The 23847-nt window shown below is 46.9% G+C and overlaps 1 protein-coding gene across 2 annotated transcripts in view; it reads left to right on the forward strand.

Annotated features, from left to right (window-relative positions):
• The window catches only part of SLC35F3 (solute carrier family 35 member F3), a 240177-nt gene that overhangs the window by 167729 nt on the left and 48601 nt on the right, over positions 1-23847 (forward strand). For both annotated transcript variants that reach the window (XM_069484694.1, XM_069484695.1), the window contains one exon: positions 7687-8011. In XM_069484694.1, coding sequence (XP_069340795.1) covers positions 7687-8011 — 325 coding nt within the window. The remainder of the gene's footprint in view (positions 1-7686; positions 8012-23847) is intronic.

Consider the following 23847-nt stretch of genomic DNA (forward strand, 5'->3'; position numbering starts at 1 on the left):
GAGTTCGAGACCAGCCTGAGCAAGAGCGAGACCCCATCTCTACTAAAAATAGAAAGAAATTAGCTGGACAACTAAAAATATATAGAAAAAATTAGCCGGGCATGGTGGCGCATGCCTGGAGTCCCAGCTACTTGGGAGGCTGAAGCAGAAGGATCGCTTGAGCCCAGGAGTTTGAGGTTGCTATGAGCTAGGCTGACACCTCTAGCCTGGGCAACAGGGCGAGACTCTGTTTCAAAAAAAAAAAAAAAAAAAAGTCTGATTACCAAGATGGTGGTGATTGTAGGGGACAGCGGCTGGGGGGAGCCCGACTCACACCAGCTCTCAGATCTCTTCAGAGTAGAACTTCAGGAGGCTCCTGGAGAAGCCTCCCACCACTTCACTCCACCCCTAAAAAGCAATCTTCCTTCACCTCCCAATTCTCTATCCCAACCAGAGAAATAATTTCCTAGTGCTAAACACTCATTTTTTTTTTTTTAATAAACGACTTCACAGATACCATGTTTTCTTTTGTCTCTGCACACTGCTTCGAGGAATCACTTTACAATGAAGGTTTAAGCAATTCACAGGAAACAAACAAATATGAGATAGCACCTAATATGTCTAATGCAATGAAGTTATTTCTTCTCCTACTAGATTATCACAATCAATACTCTACCTTCTGCAGCTTGTCATTCACATCCTACAGAGTGGTAGCTTCCGATCCATGCCTTCTACCTTCGCAAGCACAGCACACTCTCTGCTCTAATCCCCTTTGGACTAGTCAGCTCGGGCTGCCGTACCAAAACACCATTGACTAGATAGCTTGAAAAAAAGAAATTTGTTTATCATAGTTCTGGAGGCTGGAAGTTCGAGATCAGCATGTTGGCAAATTCAGTTTCCAATGAGGGCTCTCTTCCTGGTTTGCGGACAGCAGCCTTCTGTGTCCTCACGTGGCCTCCTCTCTGTATGTGTATGTCAGATAAAGCCAGAGTGAGCTCCCTGGTGTCTCTTCTTATAAGGACGCTCATCCTATCAGATTAGAGCCCCACCCTTAAAACCTCATTTAACTTTAATTACCTCCTTAGAGGCCCCATCTCCAAATACAGCCACACTGGGTGTTAGGACTTCAACATATGAATTTGGAGACAACACAATCATTCAGTCCGTGACGCCCTCCATCCAGGACAGCAAATCCCAGCCCAGAGTCCTATACACACGCAGCCTTTTCCATGTTAAAAAACGGAGTCTATCCTCTGCAAACCTGAAGTCCCTTTTTAGAGACGGGCAGTTCCAGCAGAGGTGTTCAGCACCACGGCCCTGATCAGCTTTCAAAGGGAAGAATGTGAACACAGCCCGCTCCCGTTGATGCTTTGGAGTCAGACAGACCCGCATTAAAACTACATCTCAGCCACTCACTGGTCTGTGTCCTTGGGGATAGTAACTCTCAGAGCCTCAGCTGTCCAGTCTACAAAAGAGGAATAATCGTACAGACTGGCATCGTCATGATAGGTATAAAAGAATGTACAACAGCTCCTGGCAGAGAGTGTGGGGTAAATGCTGGGTGTTTAACCACCATTTGTTTAATTGCCTATACCCTCTCCTTCTCCTTTACCTAGGGCCAACATTCAAGTTCAATTATCCCTAGATCCCATGCTTGCCCTGGGACCTGTGCTAGCCAGGAGCATGGCTGTGGCCTCAGCCATGTGTGAACAGTGGGAGTATTTTCTGACCCAAAGTCAGAAATCCACACAGATCATCTGGCAAGCACAGATGGCATGATGAGTTGGGATATGTGAAATGAGGGTTGCTCTGGGACTCCTGGGGCATGAAGTAGCTTTATACGTGTGACAGCCTTTTCTGCAAGTCTCTTTCTTCCCTTTCCTCTACACCACTGCTTACCCAAAAAAGTCACACATAAATTCACGGAGCAAGTATTTAACGAGTAGATACGATTACATTTTCTGAATTACATTTTCTGGAAGATAAGTTACACTTGCAAGTGGCCATAAACAAAAGCTCCTCGTTTTGCAAGCTCCTCATTTTGTAAAAGCTATTTAGTTTCAGGCCCTGGGCTGGTATATCCATCAGTAATCAATAAATGGGAAATTGTTTATCAGGCCCTGTCTTTCTCTGGGCAGTCTAGCAAAAAGGGGAGGCCGGAGTGGAAGTCTAGTCCCTAGAGCAGCTCTCAACTATGTCCTGCTTGGATGGAATTAGAGGCACTTAAGCCTCTAAGATATGGGCACTCTAACTGCTGCCACTTGGACTAAGCAAGCTCCACCAGGGGAAGATTCTGTCTGCTCTGTGCCCCACAGTAGCTCTGTCAATAAAGATGTGTTGGATGCGTATCCTAAAAACATAACTGCTCCACTCAAGAGAAATAGAAACATATATCCACACAAAAATTACACGTGAATGTTCACAGCAACATTATCCACGGGAGCCCAAAACTGGGAGCAATCCACCTGTCCATCAATAGATGAATAGATAAACTAAATTTGGTATATCCATGGAATATATTATTTTTATTCAGGCATAAGAAAAATGTACTGCTGACACATGCTACAATATGGATAAAACCCAAAGACATTATGTTAAATGAAAGAAGTCAGATGTGAAGCTCTGCCATATTTATGTGAAATGTCCAGAATAAGCGAATTTTTATAGAGACAGAAACCCGATTGGTAGTGGCCTAGGGTTGAGGGTGGGAAGAGGGAGAGACTGCGCCTGGGCACAAGAACTCATTAGGGATGATAGAAATGTTCTCAAACTATATCATGGTAACGGTTTCACGATTCTACACATTTGCTAAGGACCACTTAATTATGCACATAAAATGACTGAATTTTATGGTATGAAAATTATACCTCAATAGAGCTGTAAAAAAAATAACTGTAGATTTTATTGATGTAGATGTCAATGGAGCGGCATCTCCTCCCAATGGTATCTCCTTTGCTTGCAGGAGGCTTGGCTCATGCCAGCCAACAGGTGTCTTCGATTCCAGCTCTGGGTCCATTATTCTAAGAAAGGACTCTGGCACCTTGTAAGTGCAAACCCCCTGGAGCCTTTTCCATCGAGGGAGTCAACAAGGGTCTACTTATTCTTAGGGAACCTCATAAAAGAAACATTAGTGTTCTCTTGGAAGTTCCAGAAGAGTCATTTTATTAGATGAGAGCAAATGATTTTCAATCTTTCTTGCTTTTCATCGTAGAAGTGACTTTCACTAAATAAACATAAAAAACACCCAATTTATCATTTTCTCAGGGGAAAGCAGTGGACAGCTCATGGGAGAAGGAGTTGCCAAATCAGCTGACAGCTGAACTAGACCTCCAACTCACCTGTTATGACCTAGTCTCCTTCTGCTGAGCAGACATTGCCTCTAGGTACTATTTCTGTTTGACCAAAGAGTGTGACTCTTTTATAAATCCCTGGTAGGCAGGAGACAAGCAGGAAGTGTGACTTTGCAGGTGGTAGGACTGATGCGTAGCTTTAGTAAATTGCTTTGACGGCCTTCAGGACTCTGAGACACAGCTTAGAATGGAAGCTCACACACAGGCATGGTTACGTCTCACTATGCCACGACATAGCCAAGGTGCCCAAGAGAACACTCCTGCGCGTGTGTGGGCACGCACACACACACACACACGCACACACACTTTCTCCAAATGCTCAATAGAAGCACCTCTGGCAACAGAACTGGCATGAGCCCACCTGTTCTCCAACAGCTATGGGTGAATTAAGTAGCATGAACAAAGCATTCAGAGGTGACACAAATACCAGGAGATGATTGAATCCACAATTACAGCATCTCTCCGCAGAAGCATTGGGCCAGGATGTATAATCTACTTTTCTTGCTCCCAGAACTTCTGGCTAAAGATTAGAATTTAAGGCACAAGAAGATCATAAACAGAGGGGTTGTTATTGGGGAAGAGGTGTTGGAGAGTGAGGGTTAGAATGACATACATAGTATTTCTAGTCCTATACTAATGGTTAGATGAACCAGGGCAGGAAATAGCTTGGGGCTATATTCGGCATTGATTTCTTCTGAGGCAATCTGCACTGCCTCTTTCAACTGTGATAAAGGAGTAAAATCAAAGTCAATGCTTGACTTGCAATTTAGGAGGGGGAAAAGTAAAGGAAAGTTTCCTGCACTTGAAGATCTGAAAGGCTTCCGAGAACGGATACTGCCCTCTTTGTTGTAGTTCTTTCCATCTGAAACCTGTTTGTGCATAAATGGAAAATAACCCTGAGAATGGTTCAGAGTGTAGGTTGCATTTTTTGCATTTCAAATAGTGGAGAATAAATGCATCTGCTAACCAAATTCGGTGTGTCCTCCACATTTATTCTTTAACTAATTCTATCCCTCTGTTATGGACATTGGAGCTTGCACTTCCTTAATAAAGTAGGGTCACTTGACATCTGAATTTGCTCCAATCCCTTGGCCAAACCTGGCAGTTTCCCCTGGCTGTCATGCCTCAGCAAAGCAAGATTGGGTGTTGTCACAGAGGGGCGAGGTGGCAGCAGATTTCAGATCTCACCATCATCCTCACTGCCCCTGGAGTAGATCACGTGTATTCCTGTCCCTGAACTTTGCTCTTCATTTTACTCAGTCTTTCTACCCTCCAAGGCCTGGGCCAAGCCTCAGCCTTTTCTGATTCTTGTTACTGTTACCCCAGCTCACACTGGCCACGCTGTCTGCAGAATTCCTGCTACATAGTCAGAATCTCTCCATTTTGCATGTAACTCTTCTGTGAATTCTTTCATGGTCTGTTTTGTCACTTTCAAATAGACTGTCAGTTCCTGAAGAACTGTAATCATGCTTTACATTTATTTATAGACCACCCAAAGCTCTTGGCACCGGGCAAATGCTTCACAGTGATTTCCTGGCCAATTGAAATGCTCCTAGGGTGCATTACACTGCGCACAGCCCTGTGCAATTTATAGAGTTCATGCCGTTATGTAGAAGGTTAAATAAATGAAGGATGAAAACACACTATGATCCCAATTTTGCTGTGTGAGTATGAGAGTGGGTTTGTGTGTCCGTGTTGGGGGGGCATCTTCTTTTGAGAGCTTTGTGTATGTGTGTTGCACACACACAAAAGAGTAGAAAAAATGCAGCAGCAAAATATCAACAGTGACATCCCTGGGTGTTAAGATTATTATTGATTGCCTTCTCTTTTTGATATTCAGTATTTTTGCAATATACTTATAAAGAATATTTTTCATTTATGTGAGATACGATGCGCCTAGAAACATTGAGTGAAGTAACAAAATTGATAAGTGGTTTTTATTGTAAGAGGCTCAGTACAGAGAAAGGTTTGCAGTGAATTAGGTTTGGTTGTCCGTTATTCTTTATGGGCCTATTCCAATGTTTCCCAAAGTGCGTTCTGGGGTACCCTAGTCCCTACCACAGGTGTTACACAATTAAATAATAAGGGAAGCATGCATTCTATAGCGGCCTCTTGGAAATTTAAAATGTCTTTCATCCCTGAACATTCCTGCAGCAAAGAAATCTGTTCTAATTAGTATTTTCCGAACTTATCTGACCATGGAATCGTTTTTTCTTGTTATGCCTATTAACTGAATTACATTTTGAAAAATGTTGTTCTATCTTATATGTGGTCATTTTTAAATAATATAGTACTGAGTTCAGTTTTGAGTGTCATTGTGTTTGTGTACTGTTTATATTCCCTTGGTTAGAGGATCCAGAGAGGCTACAAAGTTGGAGAATAACTTCTTTAATCCAAATCCATAGAAACAATTTAGCAATACAAAATTACATGATTTTCTCCTTCATTGCTAAAGCTCTGCAGCGTCATTGCTTAGTTCTCTAAATTTTAAAGCTTAATTTGCCATAATGAAAAGATTAAATGAAGAAACATGCTGGAAGCCTGAATTTATCCAACCTCCTTTGGAGTCCATTCTTATGTTGGGAGTTATTCCAGTGAAACTGCATTTTATTTTTATGTGGACTTTTTTTTTTTTTTTCATCTCCACAATCATCTTTTCAGGACGAGTTTTTGACAGTGATACTGAGAGTGACAAATCTCCTTAACCTCCAGCACACCTTGCAAATCACCCCGATAACGAAAGGCTACAGATGCTAATTCAAAATGGCAGGTAATCCGTGTGTAAACTGAAATGTGCGTGCTTCTGTCTGAAGCTGGATTTGCCTCACGTTGTGGGAATTCACTGTGAGCAAAGGCAAGAAGTCCCTTTGGGAGGGCAGAAAGCAAAAGGAGGGGAGTCTGTCTTCCCTTTTGCTGTCTGCATCTTCCTGCCCTGCAGCCCAGGCACGAACAGACAACTTGTCAGAAGCACAGAGGGTGGCCAAACATTTGGTCTTCCAAGAGCTTTCCAACTAGGATATGTACACACACGCGAAGTAAGAGAAGGAGGGTGATTAATTATTAATAAAGCAGGTAATGAAGCATAATAGACATGGTGTCAAACAGAATTCAGGCCAATGAAGTACATTATCTCTCCTTGACTAGCCATGAAACACTTAGATTTACCTTTGGCTCAAACAGATACACCCAGGGCTGGCAGTTAATGATAGTATTAGCTAACACCTGCATAATAGGCTACATTGAATCAAGATTTTGCTTCTCAGAATTATAATGTTTCAGAAAGTACGACATATCAAACACAGTTTAATGTTATTAAAGTTATTTCAATTACTGTTAAGTTTAAACAATATTTATAGAGAGTACACTTGACTCCGATAAATTCCATACTCATTTCTTGGACCCCTATAGTGAAGATGGTCTCTTAGTACTTGTGTCCCCCGATTCAGTTCAGTGACGTTCCAGGCAGGACACATCAAAGGCAAGCACGCTGCCTTCTGGAAATTTTCATCTGCCCCTCGTTACACCTGACAAAAGCTAACCAGACGCCAGCCACAGCTCCGTTTAAATTTCCAGCTGACCGACAGGCACAGTCATGAATGAAAAGCAAACAGTGGACAATGACGCCTTTCACCTTCTCATGGGCTGCGGGAACAGGCTTTGGGCTGCAGCCCGGTTTCCAGAAATCACACAGCTCCAGAATGGGGTGTCTGTGGCCTTTCACACACCAGCTGCCAGAGGTTGTGGTTTTTAAGTAAAGCTTGGAAGTGGGACTGGAGGCCGTCAGCAGGAAGCCAGTTAAAGCAGATAGAAAAATAAGAGGGGCTGGGGAGTCTATTTTTTGCTGTACATGCAAAATAAAAGGAGAGCCTTGGCATCTGTGTCTTTTAGTATGGGGCAGGGAGGAGCTTCTGCCAAGGTCCTGGGACCCTTTAGAGGTCAAGACCTCCTGCTGCAGGGGCTGCTAGCACCACCCAGCACCCAGTAGCGAGGCGCCCACGCAAGCAAGAGTGAAAATATTTCAGCCTCTCTGTCCTGGAGGAGCGTTCCCCAAAGCCTGCAGATCACCTGCGGAAATGCAGATTCTAATTCAGGATTGTGGGGTGGGGCCTAGAGTCTGCATTTTCCGCAAGCTCCCTGGGGGAGGCAGGGGAGGATGCTGATGCTGCCGGGCCCCTGGACCTCGCTTGAAAGGCCAAGGTCCTGGAGGAGGGAAGGCCGAGTGCAAACGTCTTCTATTGCAGTTTTGCATCACATGGCTGTCGGGGAAGCTGCGCCCCCAGTCGACGTGACAAGGGCTGCGGGTGGGGGCCCGAGGTGAAGGTCTGGGGCCACCTAACCACGCCCTTGTCTTCCCCAGGGGAGGAGCGCCCCCGGGACTCCCCGGGCCCGGCGGAGGCCCAGGCGCCGGCCGGGGCGGAGGCCGGCGGGAGAGCGAGCCGCCGCTGCTGGACGTGCTCCCGGGCGCAGCTCAAGAAGGTCTTCTGGGGCGTGGCGGTCGTGCTGTGCGTGTGCGCCTCGTGGGCCGGCTCCACGCAGCTCGCCAAGCAGACCTTCGGCAAGTTCGACGCGCCCTTCACCCTGACGTGGTTTGCCACCAACTGGAACTTTCTGTTCTTCCCGTTGTACTACGCGGGGCACGTCTGCAAGTCCGCAGAGAAGCAGTCTGTGAAGCAGAGATACAGGTAGGCGCCCCTGGGGCTGCCCCTGGTGGCCGGCGCCGCGAGGGCGGTGGGAGGGGCCCGTGGTGACCTGTCTCGGCGAGTGCACCTGCTCGCTCAGTGAGCTCAGGCGCAGAATTCTCTCTTGGTGGCGAACGCCTCCTGCCCCTCAGTCCGGGAGCTCCTTTAGATGACAGAGGAGCGGGCAGCATCTTCCAGAGCCGGCCAGTGGTAGGTGGGAGCCGAGCTCTGCAGGGTAAGGACAGCAAGTCCCTGGAGCCAGGTGACTTGGCTGCTCCCTGTAGCTTACGTCTTTCGTGGAGATGTTCACGACAAAGACTTCCTTACTCATTTCCTTTCTAATCCAGGACATTTCCTCCTTTGGGTATGTAACTGCATGGGTCTGAGTATGGCAGTGTGCTGATCCAAACCAAAGCAGTGTCGGGACTTTGTTGACTCTGTTTTCTCATATGAAGTCCATTGGAATGACGTCCCTTTCAAAAGGAGGCCAGTAACCCTGACCTCAACCCCCTCCCTCAATATAAAGCAGGGCTCCCCCAGGCCTCCCCAGGAGTCATGCTGTGGGTGCTGACCCGTGGCACCCATCTGTGCCAATGAGCGCATCTCATGTTTGCCCAAGGTGTAGATCCCCCGTGGGTTGTGTCGAGGGCTGGCCCAGCTCAGACCTAGTCAAAAAAAAAAAAAAAAAAAAAAAACCCAGGGAAGAATGCTGGCTAGGTTGACATAGGCCCTGGAAACTTGTCATTTTTCAGTTCCAGAGGTGAATAAAAATTGAAAGTTGAGGAGTCTTCCCTCCTCCCCATCCTCCCAAACACATGCCCCGATAAAACTGTCATGTCCCATTGACCACCTGCTTAAGATTTCAACCCGGTTCTGAAGTTGCCCTTAGAGACTCCAAGGGAACTAAAAACATCTTTGCGTCCAAGGAGCAAAGAGGTTTGGGAATGGAGGTCTGGACTTGGACGGGAATTTCTCTCTGGGATTCCACCATAATGTCCCAGTAAAGTTATAGATGGAGGTGTGGGCACCATGCTTTTTTAATGCTCAGAGGGAATTTGGCCTGGCTTCTTTAAAAGACCAACTTGCAAATCAGAACAGGAATCCTAGAGGAAGGGCTCTGATGGAGCTTGAATTGAGTCACACAGCCAGTCTCACGGACCCTCTTAGTGAAAAGGATTTGGTGCAAAGGATTCTGCTTGTCAGTGTTGACTTAAACCAACTGTCCATGGACCAGCCAGAAATTGCTAACGAGGCACTTAATGCGCCTCTTCGGACCAGCAGTCAAAACCAGACTGAAACAAATACGTTTAGAAACCTCAGTGGGGCCCAAGTTTGTCCCAAAGGCAAGAGTAAAATAATGGGCTGCTTCTAGTCGCAGAGAATAGCACATATGCAGTACATGATGTATTTAACAGTTAAGTAGCCCTAAATGTATTTAATTATAACTGGGAGTTTGTCTTTCTTTAAACTGATTGGAAGAGTAGGCTGCTGCCTCTAACAAAAGACTAAAAGTGAGTTGACTGTGTCCTTTCTTGATAAAGAATTACTGGGAGAGAAGAAGAAATGCTTCTTTCCTGCTACTTTCAACCATGTAGGCTGAAAAAGGGTCCCCACACGGTAGTACCAGCTGCTGTCCCAAATGTGCACCATGGCCACCGCTTACCTGCAGAAAATACTGGCTCACCAGCCACTTAGGGCTGGTCTGGCTCCACTTCAACTATTGTGCTGAAAACCACACAGAAGGAATCAAGATCAGTGGTGGTTAAAAGGTCAAGGTAGGAAAAAAAATGAAAGATCATTGAAAGAGATTAGTTATGCATAGAAAGACACCAACACCTTGCTTTCAGCCTATTATCTTTCTATAAAAAGTGTCCATAAAGAATCACAAAAGAATTCCAATGGCTGCTCTGTTAGCTGGGGGCAGGGTGGGTAATCCCAACTTGATTAGTGAAGGTGGTTGAAACCTTGCTTTTAATTTCTATCATAATGCTTTGCTTTACCTCTTAAAAAAAAATCTTTGTGCTCGTAAGCTGCATTGGCCCTGTGGCTAAGCAGAAATGCTAATTTACCAACCAATTATTGGGTGTGTCAATCAAGCCATGCACCCCGTTGGAGAGGCGAAGAGAGACTCTTTCTCGAAAACGGGAGAGAAAAAATTTTAACATCACAGACCTTCCTTAGGAAATCACGACTCTGTCACAGCTCAGATTGGGAGGACTTTAAACAGACTTTAGGATTCTCAGAAATCAAGGCAAACTGAAATCACATCTCCCGTCTTCATGCTTTTATCAAAATTAATGCCAGAGGAAAGATTTAGAGTCAGCTGAAGAGCTGTGTCTCTTGGCTAGAGTGTTGAGCAGGGTGCGGCGGTGAGAAAAGGAGAAAGTAGAGATCTGTTCCACAGAAAGGGAAGGGGGACAGACAGACCAGCTTTTCTTGCGATTAATCAGGAAGCAATCAGAGAGAAATTTCTTTTCTCCGAGCCCTCCCCACCTGAGCTCCTTCCCAAGGCGTAGCTAGAGAGGTAAGCCAAAGCGGAGAGAGGGAGGCACGTGATGCCCAGCACAGAGCTCCTCAAACTGCCGCACCCCGAGTCCCCCCACGTCTCGTTGAAGGCCGACTCGCATGCAGTAGGTCTAGGTGCATCTGAGATTCTGTTTTCTTAACGAGTTTCCAAGGGGATGCTCGTACTACTGGCCACGGGCTGCACATTAATTGCAAAGGCTCTGGAGTTGTTGAGTCTCAGCTAGAGGTTTGTTAAAATGCTGCCAATCTGACCAAATGTCGGAATCAGGACTCACCTCCTTTTGCAGAACTGAGAGTGACTCGACTGGGGCCCGGAGGATGTTTGAGCCCTAGTCCTCTGCCACTTGCTCGGGGATGCTCCGTAGGAGCGTGGAAGGTGATGATGTGCGCAACACCTTGCGCAAAAGACTGCTGTGTCATCGAATGAGACGCCATCTATGAAAGTGCCCCACCAACTGTAACATGCCAGGAACCAGCCCTGTGTTGTGACATCCTCTGTGTGCTATATGGACGGATGTAGCCCGTTCTTTCACTGCCTGGTGGTGGCCTATTTATTTAAACAACAGGAGTGCTAACCCCCAGGGCGCCGCGCAAGTGTTCGTCTTGGAGAAATCAACTCGTAGCCCCGGTGGCTGCACAGGGCATTCTAGAACACTGATCGGGCCTTCTCATGACCGGATACTGCTGTCAGGAATTAGACACAAATGGGAAAACCTCTCAGCCCGACTCAGCCACTACCTTGTGGTCTCCCCAGTGAGCACTGGACCCAACTATAATACTGTGGGCTCCTCCCTTCCCCCATACGATGGGCACGCCCACCCTCATCTGCCCTGCTTCACACTGACAGCTGACCAAAAGGATGCCCTCTGGAAGCTGCAGTGCCCAGAACTAACACAGAGAGGGCTCCGGCCACCAGAGGCTGGAGGGCGCTGTGGGAACCACTGTCTCCTGGACCTCTGTGCACAGGGGGAGGCACAGGGAGGACGCCATATCGGGTGTGTCCTCAGGAGAGACAGAGGAGGACAAGAGTGCTGATACACAGCCTCCTGGCCCCTCTGACCCTGGGACAAGAGGATGGCTTCTCAGATCTAAGAGATCAGCAGAAATCAGGCTGGAGCGGACCTGGGGCATTTGCAGTCTTGTCCGAGGTCTTCCAGGAATTTGCAGCACTAGTGACCTGTTTTGCAAAGCAAATGCTGAGACCTTCTGCTGTCATGCGGCTGCCAGAAAAAGAGAAGGATACAGTGGTGACAGATGTTTCTCTGCCTTTTGTAGTTCAGGCTTCTGTAAGCTAGCCAGTTGATGCTGCTTCGGATGCTCTGAACAACGTTCGAGCCAAGAAAGGGGAAAGGGCAGCTTGGATGTCTTTCATCTTAAATCCTGCAAGGTCCCAGTGTGTGTGTACCTTGCCACCCACACTTACTCAGGAACCATATCGCGTCTTGTGGCTGTCAAGTTCATCCACTGTTCAAAGTCTAAGGAGCAGAGTGGAGCAGTTGCGATCTGGAGCTTTGTTCGTTCTGAAAATAGTTATTGTGAAAATAGTTACCTTCTCTAGGCAAGGCACTAAGAATACAATGATAAATGGTCCCTGTCCTCCAGGAGCCCCAAACCTGGTAAGGATGTTAGATAACCAAGGTGGGGAGGTGAACCGGGGCTGGTGGCAGGGAGTGGGGGGAGGGGGGATTGGACAGGTGCATGTGTCCTGGGGCAGGGTGGAAAGATTTCCTAGAGGCAATCAGCCGGGAACAGTTTGTTTAAGGACAAGCAGATGGCTCTTTAGGTGCTGAAGGAGGAAGTCAAGAACATTCTGGACAGACAGTAGCCTGGGGAAAGCACAGAGGCTGGACACAGAGCACGGAGCCCGAGGGAGCTCCCCCTAGGGTGTAGGAGGTGAGTGGGGTGAGGTGAGAGAGAAGACACGATGGTTAGACAGGGCACACCCTGGCAGGCCTCCCTCATCAGGCTGAGGAGTTTTAGTTCAGGCGTGAATATCAGTGGGAGCCATCGAGGCCCTGATCAGAGTGGATCTTTAAAAATGCAGCCACTGTGGCTATAGACACTGGGGTGGAGGACGAGGCTGGGGTCATTCCAGGTCAACAGACACCTCCTCCGTGTCCTTGGGCAGGTGCAGATGACACAGATGTTGCTCCTGACCCTAAGGACCTCACAGCCAAAGTGGGAGAGAAAAGCAACAGGATTTTTAAAAAAGAATAAAATACAAGGAGGACGTGAGGCAAGAGCTGGGGGCAGACTGGCTTGGCTGGAGCTCAGGACTCAAAAGTCAGATGGAGGCCCAGTGCTTTTGGTGCGGGATCGAGGGGCTGGGGCTTGATTCTCCAGGCAATTGGAGCCTCCAAAGGCTTTTGAGTAAAGGATTGATATGATCAGAGGTGCTTTCAAAGGTAGGATGGACGGTGCTAATTATTTAACTGGTTACTGCATATCTGCCCATTTCTCATAAGAGGCGGATGACGGCCAGGGGTTGTTTTGTGGGTTGGGGGGGGTGCCTGGTTCCTGAGCAGTGGCAAGAACTTTGAGTGTGAATCAAAGATTGAGTATTATAAGACTATGTCTCTTGCTTTGAATTGTCGGCTTCTTCTTCAGCCTGCAGCACACTCTTCTGTTAATGAAAAGCATTTCAATGGTCATTTTCACCAAACTCAAGTATTTTGAAAATGGGGGGGGGGTGTTGAAATCTTCTGTGCAGGAAATAGTTGCGCAATTTTTCCAGGCCCAGTGGTGAGTGCTCAGACGTCGCCAGGGCGGCCCTAATTAGCAATGCCCAGCATCTCCCTGCCTTCCCGCTCTGCAGGCTGGCTCTTCCATGCAAGCTGAGGGGTTTCTTCACTTGCCTTTTCTTTCCCTGAGTCCCAGACACGTTCTGGCCTGTCCTTCCCATCAGCAGTTCTTCTTTATAGGGTGAGGCTGCTCCGGAAACAAGGCACCAGGACCCCCATCCTAAGAGGACAGAGAAAGCCCTTCCTTCCTTCCGTGAAATCTGCCGAGCACCTTCTCTATGTCAGGCACTGTCCTAGGCGCTGGGGCTGCGGCAGCGAGTGACCAGAGCAAGGGGAAATCCCGTTGTCATGGAGATTCCCTTCTAGTGGGCAAACCAGCAATACAGAAGGAGGACTAAGCGTGTCAGATGGTGCTGAATGATATAGAGAAAGAGGAGCAAGGAGTGCTGGGGGGAGGCCTTGACCTCAGGCTGGGAACCTGTCTGTCTGTCTGTCTGTCTGTCTGTCTGAAGGTGCTTGTGGTTACCTTGACATCCCCCCGCAATATGGATCGAAGCCCCTGGTCACTCACTGGCCCATTCATTCCTGAGTGCCGCGTGCATTTCTTCCCACAGTAAGTGTTCATTGGCTGCCTGTTCTGACCCTGCACTGCTGGGCTCTGGGGAGAAAGTTGCAAACACATTCCTCCTCTTCACCAAAGCACAGTTGTATCCACTTCAAACATGAGCGGGAGAGATGTGTCCTCCACACACCCGGGCCCCCTCCAGCCAGGCCTGCCCTCCCTCGACTCCCCCAACCTGCTGCAGGTCTGGTCCTCAGAAACGGTGGCTCTCTGCAGCTAGGGTCCCTGGGAAACTTCCCATGTGTTTTCCAGCCTGAGGCATCCTGTTCTAAGAGGGACTCCAGCTACAAGTGGGTTCCCCGTGTCTTCCTGCCTGTAAACTTGGTCTTGGAAAGCTCTCAGTTACTGAAAGCGTGTATTGGTTTCATGGCCACACCCCTTACTGTGTGGTTGACTTGGTCACAAAAGATAAAAAATCAGATTGGCCAGAAGAACCTGCCTTTTCTGCTGTGCGTGCAAATTTTACTCTCATGCACCGTGGGTCTTTTAAAAGAGAATCATGCTAATTACATTTACCTCCTCTCCTGTTTTCTACTTTAACTGGAGAGAAAACAAAGATGATTTATGTACTTAATGTAACATTCAGGAATACATCAGGCTCATTTCACGCTTTTCTTACCTAAGCGCCTCATTTTATAACACTTCCGTTTAATGAGTTACTCTGAATCATGCGTACATTATTAATTTATAACATAAAATAAATTAAACGCACTGGAAACTAAGGCTCCCTCGTTGCAGGAACACGTCATTAGAACCATTATGTGGCATTATTTTGCTACATGTTTCTCTAGGGGAGGGGAACAGAAGAGAATTTTTTTTTTTTTAAAGAGAGATTTTAAGTTCTCCACCAACAAAATGCAGACAGGCTTGTTAATATTTTATTACGAATTAGTGTAGGAGGATGGGTCTTTCAGTGGCTTCTTGGTTATGTTTTAAGCGTTTTGTTTTGTTGAAGGTGGGTGAAAGTTGATGTGTTTAAACCCAGCTCAGGGAGTGCCCTTGTTTCTTAGTAAGGATGTTTTTTCCTGTGTAGCAAGCGGAGGGGATTGACAAGGTAAACTGAGGGACGCATGTACACATGTATCTTGCAGAATCCTCTTTGGGTGTGTATGAGGCTTGATAAATCTTCCCTAAAGAGGAGGGTTGAGGCCATCTAGGTTTCCTGGCCAAGCCTCCGGCTCTCGGGAGTCCTAAGTGAGCCACTAGTGTCCAGTTTGACTCTGTCCTGGCAAAGTCAAATCATCGCGAGGCAGAGATGGGTAACTCCGAAGCCAAGATCCTACTTCTCCTGCTACAGCGCAGGGTTGCTCCAGAGAGGGGCTGTCCAGGCATCTCCCCGCCTCCCTCGGCATCCCTTGGGCCAAGTGACTTCTCTCCAAAGTGACATGTGCCAGCCAAGGCAGATGAGGAGCACGTGGGCATTTTCCACCCTCCACTGCCCTGCTCCGTGGGCTGCATGCACGGGGTCCCCAGGCTTCGAGGGATGGCAGAGCTACGAGGTGGAGGGGGAATCACCAAGGGGTGAGATGTCACCTGTCAACCGCAAACCTGAATCAGAACTAACCCTCTGTGCGCCAAGCCTCTGACTTGGGGAGTTGGACACGGCAGCTGGCCATGCACTCAATACCGTCTCCCTCCCTCCTGCACGGCCCAGGGTTGGAGTCAGTCTGGAAACCTACATCCCGCTCTGTGTAGGTAGCTATCCTCATTGCCCACAGGCTCCCATGTGGCTTTATTTTTATTCTGAATGTAAGAATTTAAAAGAGTATCTGGGCAGAAAATGGGACTCTCTAAGGACAGGGATCTTCATGTCTGTCTTGTTCGGCTGCATGTCCCCAGGACCTAGCCCAGTGCCTGGTGAGGCGCTGGTAGAAGGGAGGGAGGGAGGCAGGGGAAAGGAAGGAATAAATTATCTTGTGGGCAATGGCGGTATTGTCATCCTCATTCTTGCGATCAGAGTGGACTGTCTGAGATCTGCTCTCAGCAGGCGCTCTCCAAGGGGACAGTGCAGGAAGGGACCCCTGTCCTCACAACCATCCAGAATGATAAACTGATCCAAGTCGGAAAGAGCCCTTGAATGACAAAGTAGTTTTAGGGAAAAAAAGAACTGCTTGATTATCAGACTTTCTTGGGAAATTAGTCAAATCTGAAATTAGCGAACTCCGGCGTAGGAGATGCTCCATTATCCCGTCTGATTGAAGTGAGAATAAAAACCCATCTCCATGAAATTTCAACTCTGCATTTATATTGGCTAGGATTTCACATGCTCTTAAAGCTCACTGAGTCCTAGAAGAGAAGAATTTAGAGGATTCGTGCCTTTAGGGTCGTAAAGGTGTTGCTAACATTTTACCCTGCTGTGGGATTCGAGATTTTACATCTTTCCCAGCTACTATTGCCATTTAACAAGCTGCCTTGAAACTTAATGGCATAAACAGTCCTTTTGCTGGCATCAAGGGATGGCTTTTTCCTGCTCCATAATGTTCAGAGCCTCTGCTGGGTGGCGCAGCTTGACAGCTGGTGGCTAGAATCATCTGGGTGTCTTCCTTCAATGTCTGGAGGTGGATGTTAGCTGTCATCTGCTACGTCGCCTGGGGCTGTCAACCTGAGTACAACATGTGGCCTCTTTGGGTGGCCTGGGCTTCCTCACAGCATGGTGGCCCAGGCTAGTCAGACTGCTTTCGTGGTGTTGGCTCAGGACCCCCCAAAGCTGAGTGTCTCAGTAGACACAGCAGAGGCACCATTCCTTCTAGGACCTAGTCTCAGAAGTCACCTAGTGTCACTTCCACCATACTGTATGTCAGGGCAGTCATGAGCCTGCCCAGTTTCAAGGGGCAGGGGGACATCAACGCCACCTCTTGACTGGAGGGTGGCAGGATCATCTCATGGAAGAGAGCATGGAATGGGAGGTATCGTTGTCACCACCTTTGGAAAATAGGATCCGCCACAGCATCTGAAGCGAAGACCCCTCTGTTAGGAGGGGATGTTACTGGGCTAGCAAAGGCCACCCGTGCCAGGGGCTTGGAGTTGAGGAGGTGGGAGGAGGGGTTTGGGTGGAGGATTCTACCAGGGCAGCAACAGTTCCTCAAGAAAGCTTTCTCTAACCTGACAGGGGAGAGATCAGGACCCTGATTTTCCCTGCAGTTGGTGGGTGCCCCCGGCGGAACTTCAAGCCCATCTGGACACTCTCAGGCATCTCTAGGTCCAGCCAGATCCCCCTAGAACTTGGCTATGTCCTTTCTCTGAGAAGTAGGGCCTTTATCCATAAGCAGAACATAATATCCACCTGGATAAAGAAGACCACAAATGTGGTAATAAATTATTCAGAGAGTGGAAAACTACTCCGGAACTGCCAAATGGTAAGAACAAAAAGGTGATGTGTTTGCTGTCCAGGTGTCTCCTGGATACCTTTCTCCTTACTGAATTTCCCCCCCTTCTAAAGAGGTGAATTATGTTTATGCAAATAGTGTCCAATACGTGCAGTATTGAAGCCAGTGACAACACAGTCATGTATAACTCAAGTCACGTCCTTTTATGCACTGAACTGCCGGAGGACCTAGCGTTAATAAAAACCACACGTAAGGCAGAAACAGCCGCGTGATGCGTTAAGGCAGGAATAACAAATGGTGCCCAGAAGCAGTGAGAACAGCAGAGCAAAGTATTATTGCGGCTCCGTGAATTGAGTGCGCTGAGAATTGGGGGGCCCAGTTGGCTGCTGTAGGTATTCAAGTCAGGTGGTGCAGGTGAGAGGTAAGGCCAGACCACGGTGCAGTCCTAAAAGCTGGGGCATGGCACAGAAGAGGTGACAGACACTGCAGGAGTGCGGTGGTCTCAAAGGAGCGAAAACCACACCGAGTCCAAGACCTGGTCACCAGTTCATGGGGCTGGAAACCTGGAAACCAACGTGGGAAACCAAATGGGGTGGAGCTTAGGCACCAGCAGTGGCTTCTTAAGCAGTTCCAAGGCCAAGTTGCATGGGCATGCTGGGGGCCAGGTGTTTGAGACAGAAAAGAGGAAGAGAAGAGTGTGTGTGTGTGTGTGTGTGTGTGTGCATATAATATAGCAATGGTTTTAAACTTTGTCATTTGATAGGTAGCTTGGTCAGTCGACTGGTTGGCCAGTTGTTTTGTTGTTTGGTTGGCTAGTTCATTTTTGGTTTGGGGAGGTGTTCAGCAGAGAAACACTTTCTTCTAATTACAAAGAAAAATCACACAGGGAAATGCCGTATGCAAAAAAGATTCGAGCAGAGCTGTTCTGGCTGTGTTCAAAGGGCACTGATAATTCTCTTGATCAGAGGCTAAGGCCCAACACGCAAGCCTGTTTCTGTAAGAAGCACCACGTCACAGCCCAGAAACCAAGTCCTGTCCCTTGTTGCTGCTTAGGTGAGCAAGCTGTCTTGCATACCCCCTGCCACTCCAGAGTCGTGCACCGCCCCAGAGTGAAGGCCAGGAGGAAACCTCAGCTGCGCAGCCCAGGGTGAACCTGCAGCTACACGCGAGGGATAGTGCAGCTTTGTCTGCTGGAATCTCTTGCTTGTGCAGCGAATCAGGACGAGGGGAAAGTTGCAAGTGCTCTGGGTGAGTCTTAGGGAAAGTGGCCCAGGACATAAGCAGCTGGCCGGTGGCTAAATCAGGAATCCCAAAATGCTGCAGGGCATTGCTGACCGACACAGTAGACAGTAGACGCAGCGTGCTCCTGGGAGTGGCAGGATGGAGCCGGGACGGGGGTGGGCATCGTATCCCACCCATTCGCTGGCACCTGCGTTGTCTCCTCTGTCTGACGCCCCTCCGTTTAAGAGAGTCTGGCCTCACCTGGCATGGACAGTCTCATCCTTGTCACCGGCTCCGGGCATGTGGACTGTCATATTCTTCCACTCGATTTCCCGCTTCTTCCTTGTATATTTCTAGCTTCTTTCCTAGTTTTTCCTTCTATCCCATATGGAAGTTTCCATCCTCCCTACTGAGAAAGAGGAAACCCTCAGGTGCTTTGCTTCTCCGCTAGCAGGGAGGCCAGGCTGCGGGTGCGCCTCACGTCACTGGGGACCGCTCTGACAAGAGAGGGTCCCCTTGTCCCACAGGTCTGAGCAGACTGCTCATGGTTTTCACGCCCCTTGGCATATTTGGTGGGGATCTCTGGCGGAGGCTTCTTGCCGCCCCTGTCCAGGTGCCAAGTCCACTGGGGAGTTGCAGCCGACGGGAAAGGGGTCACTGGTCTGCTGAGGGTTGGGGCAGGGTCGTGTGGGTAGGTGGGATTGGTGGCCCTTGACCCAGCCAGGGCCCTGCTTTTTTCTTCCGCTGCAAATAAAACTGAGCTCCAGTTATATAGTCATCCTGAGGGTAAATAAGCCACTTGAAATGCAAATGCTCTCTCCCAGTTCTTAGTTCACAGGTGAACTTGACAGTCAGCACAGGTAGATGATTGATCTCACAGGCGTCCCCAGCAGACCTGCTTATCATCCTGAGGCTGGGTCCCCTGAAGTGCGTTCCACACAATGTTAGTAGCACAAGATGTTAATTAGCTGCTCTGGTTAAGCCAGTTTGTGGAATGTGTAGTTTCTGACCGCAGAACCCCTCGGTCTTTAAAGTACTGATATGTACTGGAACCTTCCAAGTGGGGCATATAGCGGTCAGTGCTCCCCAACATATTTTACCAAACTAGGAAAAAAGGCTGAAATAGATAAGAGGGAAGAGAGATATCATAGACCTTTTCCCACTGAATATAACACCTGGACCAGCATTCTAAGAAGAACATTTTTAAAGATGATATTTAAATAACTATTCCCAATAGAAGAAGCAATATATGGAACCCTAAGCTAAAAAGAGATGCAATGTGTGGAAATCGGTGAACCTGATGGTGGAAAACCATAGAACGTTTGGTTGGGACGCAGCAAAGGTGGAGAGGAGGATGGGGGAAAGGAGCAATGGCCCCTGGGTTAGTCCATTTGCGTTGCTATAAGGGACTGCGCTGCTCTGAGGCTGGGTAATTTATAAAGAAACATCAAAAGGTGAACTATAGGACACAAGGACAGTTTGTGTGCAGCCTCTATGAACTGGCTGAAATGGGTTGCAATTGCTCATCAGGAAAGAATGTTTGTAAGGCCAGTTCAAACAGATTTGTAGTGGTCTGGGTTGGAAGTCAGAGTCAGGAGGGCTCCTATTGTTGAGGAGTTTAGAGCCATAGGAATTTAGAAATTCGCCATGCCAGTGGGCCGTGAACCCTTGACCCATAGGTAACTTTGTTTCCTTAACCTCGGGGTCCATCTTAGTTAATAAAGGGGTATCTACTAATATTTTGGTCTCTGAAATCACAGTTTTATTTTTGTTTTTGTTTTTTGGCAAGATTTGCCATTCACTTTGCAACCAATTGCCATGTATTTACACTCAGCAAAAGAAGATGGACAAGGATGTTGAATCAAGGGAAGGACAGGGATGCTAGTGTTGAAAGAGGAAAAATAGTTGAGTAGAAAATACCTTTATATTACATTATAACTGGTTCACTAGGGAATAATTTTATGTTAGGATGATTTTTGTTTTCCTATACAACTTTGCAACTACAGAGACTGCAATGAAAAGGGCATAAGTTTACCTTTAAGCAAGAGGATGCATTTTTAAAATCAAATAGGGAGATGAAACCAAGCTGAACTAATAGCTCATACATTGGATGGCCTTATCAAGATTCAAAACAATATTAACAAGTTTGAAATGATTGGCCTAAACCAGCAAGGGGAAATTTAACAAGCATCCCCTTTATAGGTGATTGCGTTTAACAGGTATATATATTACTCATTTGAGTTTAAAATGCTGATTATAGATGTTCAGCATAGATGGGACCGGTGGCCTGTCTGCAGTGCTTACGGGAAAAGCCTTGGTTTTAATTCATGTCCAGATCAGGGCAAGCCAACAGCGCCAGACAGCTCCATAAGGAGCTAATGTGATTGTCTGAGTTAATTAAGGAACACCACCCCAACTGGTGGAGATAAGAGTGCTGCGTTCTGCACTGAAGGGACCACATGGAATAATGGTAACATGTCGTGTTCTGAGCTCTACCCTCTTAGAAGGGTATTGATAAGTTATTGTGACCAGAGGAGGATATGTGGGGTAATCGAGGAGAGGAGAGACTAAAAGCCATTCCATATGAAGACTGGTTGGGAGAACTGGAATATTAATCCTGGATGAGGTCAGATTTCAGGAGAGCCTGACAGCTGCCTTCGGACCTTCAAACTGAAAAAGGAGTATTCTAGCATTTTGCTGTTGGACAAGATGACCTCTAAGTGTCCTTCCCCTTGGAAAATTCTGATTCTCGTTGTGTTAAATCTTCGCTCTAAAAGACATTCTACCTCCTCCAGTATACTGCTGCACATGCCTTAAACAAAAGCCTATCACTGCCATTTAATAGCAAGCTAATCGCTTCCCACCTCCCATTAACTAATTGAACCCAATGATAATAAGAAAGAATGAAAGAGGGTTTTTATTCAATCCAAGCTGCTGCACACATAACTGAGCTGCTAAGTACAGTTTCAGAATGCTTCACCAGATGCAGGCTGGGGGTGCCCAAGCTCCTCTGGGGAAGGGTTGCTTCAACATAAAGAAGCCATTTCCTGATTTATACTGACACCATCGTCTAGGTAGGCTCTCTAGTGGACTATTTTTGTTCTCTGGTGGTTGCATACCTATTAGTCAGACTGCTATATTCAGAGATATCTTTGTTTTTATGCTGATGCCTTTTAACCCGTGAAATCACAGCTTCAGTATAACGAAGTCACACGCGTTCAACCAACGCCTTTAGTTGCAAGTTAATTTTGGCAGAGGTTGAACTGAAGGTTTTTGAGTTTCTCCTAAAGAAATAGTTTGCTGGGCCGGGCGCGGTGGCTCACGCCTGTAATCCTAGCACTCTGGGAGGCCGAGGTGGGCGGATCGTTTGAGCTCAGGAGTTCGAGACCAGCCTGAGCAAGAGCGAGACCCCACCTCTACTAAAAATAGAAAGAAATTATATGGACAGCTAAAAATATATATAGAAAAAATTAGCCGGGCATGGTGGCGCATGCCTGTAGTCCCAGCTACTCGGGAGGCTGAGACAGGAGGATCGCTTGAGCTCAGGAGTTTGAGGTTGCTGTGAGCTAGGCTGACGCCACGGCACTCACTCTAGCCTGGGCAACAGAGTGAGACTCTGTCTCCAAAAAAAAAAAAAAAAACAAAAAAGAAATAGTTTGCTAAGAAAAGTATGCTAAATGCATAGTGTAGGAAAGGAGAGGAGGGGGTGTTTAACAACTCGATGAAAAAATAAATAAACAGTTTTTTTGAATCTTTTTGAAGCACCCATCTACTTGAAATCAGCTGATATTATTGACCTAAAAGTAAGAAGCCGAGGCAAGATTAAGATACGTAGAGAGTTTATTTGGGCCAAGCTAGAGGACGACAACCCAGAGCATAGATTCAAGTTGCCCTGAATATACACTTCAATTAGCAGAAGTTCCAAGTAGATTTTTAAAGGACAAGAAGAGGCAGTTCCTAAGTTGCTTACCAAGAATTTCAATTACAATAATATAAGCAGTTGAGTGACTGTACATTGTTCTTTGTATCACAAATTCCAGGAAAATGAAGATATGGGCAAGGCAGCTAGTTAGGAACAAAATTACTTTAAACAATTGCCCCCAGGCATGGGCGGGGTGGGAGGGGGACATGACTAAAGTTGGGTACTCATGTCTCTCTGGGCCTGATAAATTTTGCATACCTCACATAGCTCAGAATGTTCTCGTTTCCCCACTGCTGATCAAAAATCTTCTTATGGAAGCATTGATGATTAATCTCTGCTTATGACAGAATGACAGACACCCTTCATCCTTCAGCTCCAGAAAGCCTCATTCCTGGGCGGTCCTCGGTCAGTTGTTGATTCATCTCTAGTCTTCAGAATTTCATCCTTTTTGTTTTCTTGGAAGAAGCAAAACAATGAGAGATATATAGTAAAACTTATTCCACTGAGGAGTCAACTAAAAAAAATCATGAAGGAAATTAAATACAGGTTCTTCTTTAGCGACTTGTGGTAGCCAGGAAATAATTCAGGATTTAGTCCAAATTATAGGTAAATAATAGAAACTCAAAAACAATGACCAGGCCTGGAATCTAATAATAGATATGCTATAATTTTCCTCTGAAACATAATTTTTCTCTTTCCAGTTCCCCATTTTTAGCAAAGATAAATCTTAATAGGACCAATTTACTGGCAAAATTAGTTATACTGTTATACATGGCCTGATTATTCACATAAACTGCAACAAGAATAGTGATTGGCCGTATAGGCTCTTTTGAGTTGACTTTGCTGGAACTGTCACAAGGAATTTCAGATCAGACCTCTAAAAGACTTGAGGCTGTTACCAAAAGTTCAGTACTTGTCCCCGAGGCTGAATCAGTGAGAACAAAGAAAGAGGACAAATGGTTTGAGGAAGAGGAAAGAGAAGTTTATTAATTTGCCTGCAAATGAGGAGGGAGGCAGACTAGTGTCCCAAAAGATCACCATCCTGACTTTAAGCAGAAATACAGGCCTTTTTAAAGGGGGGGGGTTGGTGTTTGGGCTGGGTCTGTGTGGCCAGTGTCACATGTCATGGCTTCAGGCTATTGTTCAACTATAATTGGTGGTTTTAATTGACTTTATCTTCAGTAAGGACGATCTCATAACCCTTGTCCAGACAATTCTGTTGAGCCATCTCCTGTGGTTTAAGATGCTAGAAAACAAACAGCAAAGAACATTTTCCTGCCCCTTTGATTATTGATCTTGGGCAGGAATGCAGGTTTTAATTCCCAAAAAGGGTGGGGGTTTTCAAGAGACAAATTGTAAAACATTTTGCCCTTTTTCAGACCTTTGCCTGTGTTATAAGGCTAGGATCCAAGCCAAGGATTTGCCACCAGACTGTACCTGTAATACCTGTATGAACTGGGTGACTTCCTCTTTCTGGAGGT

This window comes from Eulemur rufifrons, chromosome 11 (assembly GCF_041146395.1).
Source record: "Eulemur rufifrons isolate Redbay chromosome 11, OSU_ERuf_1, whole genome shotgun sequence".
NCBI lineage: Eukaryota > Metazoa > Chordata > Mammalia > Primates > Lemuridae > Eulemur > Eulemur rufifrons.